The 11,888-nt window shown below is 38.3% G+C and overlaps 1 protein-coding gene across 1 annotated transcript; it reads right to left on the bottom strand.

The window, feature by feature from the left end:
* Window positions 1-3,711: 3,711 nt before the first annotated feature.
* Window positions 3,712-11,715, bottom strand: LOC120788568 (prospero homeobox protein 1-like). The gene is made up of 5 exons (XM_040124428.1): window positions 11,686-11,715; window positions 9,769-11,144; window positions 9,198-9,299; window positions 8,383-8,577; window positions 3,712-4,116 (listed from the first exon to the last, which is right to left on the bottom strand). The coding sequence occupies exons 2-5, from the start codon at window positions 11,137-11,139 to the stop codon at window positions 3,949-3,951; spliced, it is 1,836 nt and encodes a 611-aa protein (XP_039980362.1). The 5' UTR covers window positions 11,140-11,144; window positions 11,686-11,715; the 3' UTR covers window positions 3,712-3,948.
* Window positions 11,716-11,888: the final 173 nt, after the last annotated feature.

Below are 11,888 nucleotides of genomic sequence, written 5' to 3'. Positions count from 1 at the left end.
GAGAATGAAAGAATGAATGGTAACATGACATATATATGATGCGGGGTGTTTTTTATTGTACATGTAACATGTCCAGTCACGTCTATGTTGTTTTTGGGCAATTCACATGATCGTTTCCTGCAAGGCAAAGCAAGGCAACTTTCAGTGTGTAAATCCATATGCTAATTTATCGCATCCCTTTACAGTTTTACACCTCTGTGGATTGCTTCCCAGTCCCACAATGGTGGCGTTTTTGCCATTTTCTCCTTGTCTTAATTTTTTAGATTTAAAAGTTTTCAGTTTAAAGTAAACAATACTGGGACGTAATTGCAGTTAAGAAGATGCCACCAATTTTAAGTTACTAAGAATTTTAACTGAGATGAGTTTACTTTTCGTAACCTGCCTGTTGCAGTATTTTCTTTGGCTCAGCTTGTTGCTTGAATGGGCTTGCAAGTGTCAGAAGCTGGGGTCTAATATAATTACATGATTGCAGAACCACCTCTCTCTTGTGTTTTAAAACCTGCAAGTATAATAGTACATTGTATTAGGGAATTACATTAAATACAAAAAACTCCAGATGATACAGTCCCAGAGTGCGTGGACACTTTGCAAGGTTCATGGGACTGCCAGTTTCAAACACTGCCAGTTTCAAAGACCCTGTTCATACATGGCATTAGTATGCGTCTTTAGTGATCCGATCATGAGTGCACACAAAGTACAGGTGTGAATGCACCCAAGACGCATTGAGGACACACTGAGATCAGACATTCGCAAACAAGTACAAGTCGTATAAAATCGCGCAAGCTGGCTTTGTCCACTACATCTGAGAATTTCTAAAAGCCCATAGAGAGATATTACGAGTGCGTTTAACATCTTAGGCGATTAGGTTTGCATGGAAGACACCAAGTAATAGAGCTAGTCTATTTTTTTGATTTCTTCTCCTTTTAATTCCTGGCAGACTAGATATGGAAAGTGCATTGCTGTCTGGTTAAAAACAACAACGCAGTTGGTCTTTGTAAATGGAATTGATGTACGTTTATTTGCATTTAGAGCGGGGAGGTGAGATCAATCACAAGTGGTCGGTCGAGACGTATTCCAATGCCAGTCGTGGACTAACGTACTTAGAGCTTTCCACTTGTGACTGGATCACCCGAGAGGCATGTTGATGCCAGATATGAACAGGGCCAAAGATACCAAATGTGTCATGGTAAACGAAAAGGAATTAAAGTCAGGAACACTGGGAACAACGGGGATCTTGTGGTTAAAGCCTGGTTTCTTCAATGAGCCCACAGTGGCTTTTCAATACAAGTGGCTATTTCATTTTATAACCAAATGTCTCATTTTAATGCCATGTTTAACTCTTGGCTTCGTTTTAACAAACTTTTACATTCAAGGTTAAAATATAAAACTGTCACCTGTACCATATTCAGCTGATTATTACTATATGTGATCACTAATGTTCATTATCATTGCCCACAATTAACCATAATATGAATGTAATTAAGAAAGCAAAATGCAGATGAAGTGCTTTTGTTTTTGTTTACAGGTGTACCAAAACAAAGTGTCACAATTAATTTGAACTTTAAATCAAGCTGAAAACAATTGGATGCAGATATGTCTGGGGACAATCTACAAGTTAAAAAGATGGTGTTTTAGACAGCATATCTGCAATGACTGCGATAAATTTTAAATTTACAGTGGCAGATTTAGTATGTAGTAGTTTGCTATATCACACAAGTATGCTCATAGATGTATTGGATTGTCTTGCTGCAGTTGAGTTTGCTGAGGAACTGTGTTCAATGCAAATGTCTATGTGCACATTGCATATAAATGAAAAGGAACCAAATTCAGTCTCACTTAGTGTGGTTATCATGGTTCATATATGGCAATATAAGCAGGTGTATTCACTTTTGCAAATGAATTTTACATCTACAAACTTTGCACTTCAGAACCAGAGAATCCAGCATTTTTGCACATCAGAAATTTTAATTTGGAGTATCAACACTGAAGACAAATCAAGGATCAGTTACAACTGAAAACACAGTGCTGCTGATGAAGACAATGTTTGATTTGCCTATGAACAGCCAACTACTCTATGATTTGGGAAGTGGATGAATGGATCCATATGGTGAGTATGGGAGAGAGAAAGAAACACTTATATTTTAACATAATGTACAGATTGTCATTTCAAAATTCATGTAATTCCCAATTAATATACCCTGTACATACATACAAAATGGCAATAATGAACTCTGCTGAATATTAAACATTTTTAATTCTGATATGGTGTAGACCTTATTTTGTGCTTATTAAAGACAAATGCATCTCGAAAAACAGAAAATGTGTTCTCTTTTGGACTTTGTGATAAAACTGTTTCACAATTATACAAAATATGTATTATTGCTATATAATATGGCTGATATAGCAAAATACATATGTCAAACTACAGAATGATGCAACAATAACAGCTGGTGATGCCTGTGATAAACACAGATACAGTGAACTACAAACGCAGCCATCAGTCTGCCACATGTATGGAGACTCGATGTGCAGGCATGTACAGTCAGATACATTTTCGTAATTTTGCATGTGTACACTACTACAGTGGATTTGAAACAAAGCCATCAAGATGTGATTGAAGTGTAGACTTTCAGATTCAATTCAAGGGATTTAACAAAAATATCACATTAACTGTTAAGGAATTACAGCCATTTTTATACATAGCCCGTCGTTTTCACAGGCTCAAAAGTAATTGGACAATGACTGACAATCAGTTTCGTGGCCAGGTGTGGCCGGTTCCCCCATTATTTCATGACAAATTAAGCAGATAAAAGGTCTGGAGTTGATTCCAAGTGTTGAATTTGCATTGGGTAGGTGTTCTTTCTTTTTTGGCGAAGAAAAACCCTTCACAACATCTAGCCATGGCCAAGAACATTTCTCAAGGAGCCAGGCCTATAATTGCCAAAGTCTACAATCAGGAGACGCCTCCGTGAATTTAAATACAGAGGGTTTACCAAAACGTCCAAAACACTGGTGACACTCATGAACAGACAGGCCAGATTACATTTTGCCAGAAAACATCTAAAAAAAAGCCTGCCCAGTTCTGGAACAAGATTCTTTGGACAGATGAAACCAAGATGAACTTGTACCAGAGTGATGGGAAGAGGAGAGTATGGAGAAGGAAATGAACAGCTCATGATCCAAAGCATACCACATCATCTGTCAAACATGGCGGAGGCATTGTTATGTAATGGGCATGTATCGCTGCCAATGGAACTGGGTCACTGGTGTTTACTGATTATGTGACTGCTGATCGAAGTAGCAGGATGAATTCTGTGTGTATAGGGCTTTACTATCTGCTCAGATTCAGCCAAATGCTGCAAAACTGATCAGACGGTGCTTCACAGTACAAATGGATAATGACCCAAAACATATTGCTAAAGCAACCCAAGAACTTCTCAAGGCAAAGAAATTAAATATTCTTCAATGGCCAAGTCAGTCACCTGACCTCAACCCAGTTGAGCATGTTTTTCACTTACTGAAGACAAAGCTGAGGGCAGAAAGACCCACAGACAAGCGCAAACTGAAGGCGGCTGCAGTAAAGGCCTGGCAACACATCTCAAGGGAGGAAACTCAGCATTTGTTGATGTCCATGGGTTCCAGACTTCAGGCAGTCAATGACTGCAAAGGATTTCCACCCAAGTGTTAAAAATAATCCTTGTATTTATAATTATGTTGGTTTGTCCAATTACTTATGAACCTCTGAAAATGTGTATAAAATGGTTTTAATCCCTAAACATTTAATGCAATATTTTTTGTTAACTTCACTGTACTATACTAACCAGATAACCTGCCTGATTTACAGTAGTGTGCTAGTCATTAAAAACAAAACAGTTTGCTCAGAAAGGCATGAGTAAGTCCACATTGTGACAGTAACATCTGTGACACATGATGTCTTCTGGTTGGCTTTTATCCAGAGTGATGACTTTTGAATTCAGCTGGTACGTCACTGTCCAGTTTACAGATCACCTTGTAGATTGCTTTCTTCCAGGATGGATCACGATCTTTGCCCATTGAAATGGCAATGTAAAATTCTCTCAGTGTGATCTCGGCAACTTCAAGGAATCTGTCAGGGACCTGTGAATCCATAGAAGAATTTTTTTAAAACATAACATAAAACCTCATACAAATATTATTCATACTCATTGTGTGTGTCTTTGACAAGGCAAGTATGTAGATTTGCATTATTTCTGAGATAATCAGAATCAGGCCTGGCAAATGAAGGTAAGTAACAGGTCAAAACTAAGGGAATATGATCAATTGAGAAAAATAACAAATTGCGTTAACTACAGTACACACAACTGCCTATACCTTACTCTGCTGTTATTACATTTTAATCTGAACATACAGGGTTTTTTTGTTTTAATTTGCTTGAATAATAATACAAATTTCTCTTGTAACTCAGTAATATTGTTGAATTCAGACATATCCTAAAACATCAAAACACAAAAATTTCTGTGCTTCAGTTTCTTCTCATTTATATGCCAATACTGATATATGCGCAGTAACCTAATATCAGCTGATATCACACACGTACTGTGTATTTATATCATTGTAAATAATGTGGCGGAATTGGTTCTGCAAAAATGTTTTGTTTTTTTAAGGCCATTTTTGCTATTGTGGCCGAAAGATAACGATGTAAATTAGTAAGTCAGTCTGAAGTCAAAGGTCCCCTTGCACTTTTGGGCTGTCTGAGACATAAGATGAGAGTTGCGGGAGAAACAGTAAAAACCGTGGACATCAGTCCAAAACGGTGGTCCTAGATTGCACTGAGAGCATGTCCACCAACCGGCGATTTGGTGCTTTGACAACCAGAGACATCCTGCGACAAAATTCTACAAACCAACCAATCAGAACACAACATGAAAAGATGCAAAGTACATTGGCTGGTCCAATATGTACATGCCATTTTTGAATAAAGTTTTGGCCTGATTCCCATGGATGCATTGTCCTCAGAGGGTGATTTGCAATGGTTTTAGGGACCTTGTGACCTGTTTGTTCACCACAATTTGGTCAAAAGATTCATTTTGTAAGATTCGTGCTCCCCAGATGATGAACCCTTTCTATTTTGATATTACATGTGCTCAGGCCAAAATGTCCTGTTTTTGCTTAGAACATGTCAAAGTCTAAAGAGCAAATTGCATAAGGCAAACAAACACTAACTTTAGTGTGTTTGCTAAATATTACATCATAGATTTTTTTTCTGGCTTCTCAAGCTGCTGAAATTATGGATTTTAAAACAAATTTTCCAGTTAAATTACCTTTTTTTTTCAGTTCAGCTGCATTGTTGACGTGGTAGCAGTAAATATATAATAAATAAATACCATCAAAGAGGAGTATAGAAGCTGAATGCTCACCAAAGTTTTTTTTTATTTTTTATTTTTTTTGCAATGCCACTAACAGGTGACCATTTCTTCAGTATAGCAGTGTAACATGAGATAGGGTTGCCTTGGTGGCTATCTGATGAGTATTTAACCTTTATGGGCTTTATGTGGGCATGTTGTGGCTTTTGTTTCCATTACAGCCATGGCTAAACATAATGGGAAAAATGCAAATACAAATTGGCACTGTGTCATGCATTAAAAAAAACAGACTTCATCTCCGCCTCTCAAATGATAGCCACATGGATTTTGGCAGAGCATTTACTATTTAAGTTGTGCGATGGGAAACTGGGTTGAGACAAAGAGAGCAGCCTTTGTTTTCATTCCACCTCACACGAATGTTTGATTTCAGCTTCTGCTCCCATTTGAACACACCCAACATCACTGCTGGGTGTGTTCACGAGTGTAATCTTTCTGACCTGAGAGCAAAAAGGGATGTAAGCAGTGAAGAGATGACTCTCACAAAACACAAAAAGAATATCAAAACAGTTTGCCGTGACTTTGACTGCGATTATATTGAGAAAACCGTGAGCATGGGCTGAACTAAAAATGTCTGTTTAAGGGTTTACTCATTGCAGTTACAGTTTCATGGGAAGAATTTGTCTTCATATTCTCCTTAAAATAATATCACAACTCCTCTCTTTTGCACACGTACAGTATTTAACCCGCTCCTGTCCTCTCTCTGCCCTTTATTACTGCCACTCTGCTGTTTATGCCTCTGGTCTCTTGAAGCAGAGATGAAGGTTCAATGTCTGCCACTCATCAGGGCACAAAACCCACACCCAGCAGCCAAATGGTGGCGCTATAACAACTAACTTTATGTTCCAGCCTGTTGCTTTTTTTTTTTTTCTTTGTCCGTAGATTTTTCTTCTCAAATCCTTGAAGCTTCACGCTCATTCAAATCACATAATGAACCCAAAATGCTTTTACAAGGTACCTGCAGGTCTTTAAAAGTCTGGAAAAGCATTGAACTCAGTTTCCTCCAAAAAAAAAAGCCTTAGAAGTCATTAAGAAGGTATTTCTTAAATTTAATTTACAGTTTGCAAGTCTTAATAATTTTCTCTTGCCCGCCATAGGCAGTAATGTTAGTTATAAAATGTTTTTTTAATCTACTTGCAGACTGTAGACATTATACACCAATAAACTACAAGTTACAAAGTAATTAAATGTGGGATTGTTGTCACAGTGGATTGTGTGAGCAGAAGACTGTTAAATCCCTCGTTGTGGAGCTGGGAAGCGCAGCGACTCATAATGGACAAATGTCGATTTTAGCAAAAACTTACATTAATTCTTCATTTTTATTGGTTAATTCATACGTTCATTCTCTGACACTTAACCCGGTCCAATTTTATTGATATATAACTAATTAATTGTATCATTATGCATTACCGTTATATACCGCAGGGAACTATTGGAAAAAAAAAAAAACGTTAGATAATACTATATCATTTGCAGCCACGTTGTCCCGGCAGGTTTTCCTTTATAATTTAATAATTTGCCCTATATGATCTGAATATTAAACAGGTATTAAAGTGTTTTCCCTGTAAACACTCGAAGCACCATTAAAAATTAATCCTTCCTAAATGTGCAGTAAGGTTTTGCCTTCCTTCACATTTTTTTTTTTTTTTTTTTTAAATGGGGGGGGGGGTTAAAAATGAACTTTATGGCAAAACTGTTGTATTGAATTGCATTACATTGTACAGGTGTACCTGATAAAGTGGACACTGAGTGTGCGTCACTATATAGTTTATTAAATATGTGGCAATACTTGCGGAAGAAAACACTGGTAGGCTGCTTAACATGTTGACTAACCAGCTGTGGTCAATGTACATACTAACAGGTCAGCATGAATACTGTTTAACTGCATTAATAATAATTCACAGGTTACAGAGATAGCGCTAACCACAGTGACACTCACAGTCATTTCATGTATTCAGGCATATACTGTATGTTTGTTCTTTGCTGTTAGTGCTACATCACAGGGCCTTTTGATAAATAATAAGGTCGGTATAGGCTTTTGTCTGCTTGGTGTTCACTAATGTAGTGGAGACTTATCAACTTGTTACTGGCTTTATGAAGTTACAATGACTAAAAAACCTCAATGTGAGAAGGTTTTTTCTCATAATATTATACTACTATTAGAAACTGGAGGAAACCTGAGGCGTCCCAAACCTAACAATGTAACCCCTTCTCTCCCTCATTTCCTTCTCTACCATCACCTATTAACTATTTAATGAGGCAGAATACCCAAAGCCAAGTGTGTATGAGTCAGTTTTGTGACTGTTCTTTCTTGATAGTTTGTTTGAGTATCTGTGTGTGTTTGGTATGTGTAGTTTACAGTAGTTTTGCTGTACTGTGACTTGTGTCGTGTGATAATGTGATTAAATTCACCCAATGGAAAAGTTTAATGATTGGATTGGATACATTTCAGATATTATCCACCTAGCACAAATGAATTTCCGTGGTTTATGCATCATCTTTGAATTATCTGTACACATCTAATATAGCCAATATAATATAGCAGACGTGTGTTGACACATATTGGACCTCTGGCTATGGTGAAGCATGCCTTTAAGTTCTTTTTGTTTTCTTACTTTTGTACTAACAATCAATTAAATAAATTACTAAAGCAGTTGACAGTTTACTATCTTGTGGGAGTATTGTACAGTAAAACCTACAAAATATTCAATTAATCTTGTAACGCCCCTGTCCCTGTCGATTTCTTTTCAGATTCATACCAACTAAAAATGAGGGGATGCAGATTAGACAGATGAGAAAAATATTTTCAAGTTTGAGACTATGATTTACGACAATAATATTACCTCACTGAAAGCTCCCAAAGCAAAAAAAAACAATCCAGCTTTTCACAAAAATGACCGCAGCTCCTCTTTAGGTAGAGGATATGAATACTTTGTACATTCAGAGCAATAATAATCTCTGTTTAGTCTCAGGTATACCTCACCTGGAAGTCATTGGCTTTGTTGTAGTGCATGTTAAGAGCTCTGAAAAGTTCTGATTCTCTCCCCACAGTCAGATCCCTCATGTCAGCCCCTCCGTCTATGAGGGCATGGCGGGCAAACTTTTCCATCTGGATGTAGTAGAACTCCCTGAAGTTACTGAACCACTTGATGAGCTGAGAGGTGATGCAGCGCGTGAACTGAGGACGAAACAGAAAAACAGGTAAGTGCGCCAAATAAAATATGAAGATCAATCAAATTTCATTACAGTTTTGTAATTTGATATGCTGTAAATACTTAGTCTTTATGTGGGAGATGCTACAAAACATTTTATGGTCTACATTTCAAGGTATAAAGCAAATAAAATATGAATAAACTGTATTTTACCATTTTGTTGTGTTTTCATTTTTACACATTGTGATTTACAAAAAGTCAATAGTGATGTAACGTTAATTGCTTGATTATAATGCTGTTGACAAATAAAATACAAAAATGATGGACTTGTCTCTTATTTATTCTGTACTGACAGAATTGAATTCTCAAAGCATAAAACTGGTTAGAAATCGCTTTCACATTAAAAACCATAGAAACTTTCAGTCTTTTTTTTTTTTCCAGACATTTTTTCTCAGAAATGGCAAGAAATATCATGCCTGCTAAAATGCAAAATACAGCAACTTTCCCAAGATCACGATCAATGCTGTACATCTGCATTTTTACAGTAAAAATTTGGTCATTTTTTGTAAGTAGAAGCTATTGAAATGACACTATTAAATGTGTGGAAGAATTGTACCGGTGCTCGATATTGCAAGTGTTTTCTCACCTGCACATCATGGAAACACATCTTCAGTACCAGTGAGCTCGGGTAGCGAGTGTAGAAGAACATAAGCTTTGCTTTCTTCAGATGGTTTGTGGTCAGAACCTCCTAAAATGCGCCAGTGTTAAGGAGGCCACACACACACACACATATGCTACACGTAACAGAACAGTCTTGGCTTTTCTTTGTTAATGAGCCTGCAAACATTTTCTCTCCAAGAAATCGCTACAACTCAGGACAGATGGGGGAGATTGCAATTTTCTTCAAAGTCGAGAGGATCAAAGGGAGTACTTATTGGATCCTCTAAGGTGCAAAGTTGCCGTCTTCTTTAAAAAGAAAGAAAATTGGTGTCGATGAACAGACTCATTTTATGGCACATACCTGGGGTGATGATGAGGTTTGTGACACAGAGTGTGTTGTTATTTGAACCTCAAATAACAACTACTTCAGAAGCTACAATAAGGAAAGAAATGTCAGACATTTTCTGTCACTGCTGATTGGTACTTAAAGGTACAAGAGAGCATAATAAAAGATCGAATATGACACTACACTAATACTAGAAGCTTGTCAAGGATACATTGAGCACGTACAGGTTGTTCTTCGCCAGGCTATCAGACTCAATCTTGACATGGGGGTGGCGAAGGCTTTCTAAAAGCACTGGATCCACCGACACAGTACGAGTCTGTGGGCTTCTTGCAGATCTGGAGTTGACCTTCGATCTCACTTTGACCAAATTCCAGTGTGTGTCAAACATCTCAAACTTTGCTTGGCCAACTTCAGAGCGTCCGTCCTGCAAGCATCTAAGGGCATGTTGATGGGTAGTGTTCTGATTCTTCTGTGACGGCCGACCGTCATGCAGAGCGGAGTCACGGCTGAAGGGGGCCGGAGGTTTTGGGCGATGGTGAGCTCTCGGTCTGGGCTGGAGGATAAACTTGTCCGGACGAGGCTTTTGTACAACCAGAGACAGAGCTTCGGTTTGAACATCTGGGACTTGCACCTCTGCATTCCCACAACATGAAAGTCTTAATTTTTTATCTTTACACACTGATGACTGTAGAGGCACGTCAGTCCCTACACTCCCCTCGTCGTTTGGTGATGTCTGTAGAAGCGGCAGGCTTTTGAAAACAGAGTCAACGCTCCTACTGACAGCTCTGGACAGTTTGTACTTTAAAACATCTGCCATTAGCTTTATTCTCTCAGGTTTGGATTGGCAGTGGTTCATAAGCTTCACCTTCTTCCAGCCTTGATATTGTCTACTTGAGCTGCTCTCAAACTCACTGTATGAATCTGTAAATGCATCCCTTGTAGATGTGTCAGGAGAATCGTTCCAGGTGGGACATTTCTCCTCCTTACTACTGTCTGTAGTTTCACTTAGTTTGTCCACATGGTTAAACTTTGTTCTGAGCTGTCGGAGGTGCTGCTGCTGACTCTCAAGCTGCTTTCTTGTTGCCTGGCTGTGACTCATGCTCCTAGGCCCGCTTCTTTCGATGTGCTCCTGATGTATAGGCAGTTCTCGAATCTTTTTATCTTCCTGCACGCAGTCTGTCTCCTCATGCAGATTTGTCCTCACATCTTTGCAGTGCATACCAGGAGAGCTGCTCATGCCTTTGATGATATTTTCCACTCTGGCACGCTTTGCTCGACGGCCACTGCTTAGGTCCCAGTCACGATGACCAGAAGAACTGGATCCAGGGGATGGCTGCCTTCTTGTGGTGCTGTCTCTGGGTGCATTGAGGTCCCGCTGGCCAGAACAGATCGAACTTGAACCAGCTTCACCGCTGCTGTAATGATCACTCTCCCGTAGCATTTTCACTTTCTCACTGTCTTTGTGAAAAGTCACAGAAACGCCCGATACATCTGGATTTGACGGCACAGGGGCAGATTGAAATGATGGTTGGCAAATGTTGCTGGAGGAATACATGCCTTTGCTCCAAACACTTGGATTCATGCTTCCTGGTTAAAAAAAAAAAAAAAAAAGACAAAAGTGGGGGGGGCACCATCATTAATTATACAATGCAGGTGTTGTGAAAAATTAAAAATGAAATTGCTTTTTAGAATTCTTGGAAATGTCAGACTAACAAATGTCAATGAATATTTTTTTTTGTTGTACAAGGATCAGAATTTCTTTTTAAATAAGTATATGAATAGATAATAAAATGAAATACCATACTGCTTTTTTCTGGCTATTATAAGCGTGTTCAAGTGAACTGCATACGATTCAACTTTAAAATATTAAACCATAAACAATTCTAGATATTGTTTATTGATACTGTCCAGGAAAAGTTAATTTTAGATGTGAATCTAGCATCAAGTGTCTCACCTCCTTTTTATTTTATTTTTTTTAATTTTCTTTAGCTATATTACATTTTCAGACCGACTCGATTCTCAGTTAAGAATTAAAGCAAAAAGTTAGACCATTCCTATTGAGTGAAAATATAGCTTGTAGCTGAGATACTAAAGACACTAGCTGCGGTGTAAGAATCTGATCATCTACCTGTTGCCTTTCGAAAAGGACCAGAGGAGGGTGCAGGTCTGGGACTTGCAGGAGGAGAAATGACTCAATTATTTGTGCTGGTCCAACTGAGAGTCCCCCAGAAACCAGGAGGTGTGGTCAGTGTGCCAACCTATCCCATCCCCACCTGCCACACAATAATATTAACTATAATATTATCATAGTGAGCTGAGTGGCGAATAAAG

This window comes from Xiphias gladius, chromosome 4, assembly GCF_016859285.1.
Source record: "Xiphias gladius isolate SHS-SW01 ecotype Sanya breed wild chromosome 4, ASM1685928v1, whole genome shotgun sequence".
In the NCBI taxonomy this organism is placed as follows: domain Eukaryota; kingdom Metazoa; phylum Chordata; class Actinopteri; order Istiophoriformes; family Xiphiidae; genus Xiphias; species Xiphias gladius.
Note: the sequence above shows the minus strand (reverse complement) of the source record. Positions and strands in the feature narration are given on the sequence as shown.

Coding starts and splice junctions, on each gene's coding strand:
- LOC120788568 (XM_040124428.1), bottom strand. CDS start 11,139: ATGAATCCAAGTGTTTGGAGCAAAGGCATGTATTCCTCCAGCAACATT. Junction 9,300..9,768: donor ACAACCTGTACGTGCTCAAT/GTATCCTTGACA, acceptor GGCGCATTTTAG/GAGGTTCTGACCACAAACCA. Junction 4,117..8,382: donor ACAAAGCCAATGACTTCCAG/GTGAGGTATACC, acceptor ATGGATTCACAG/GTCCCTGACAGATTCCTTGA.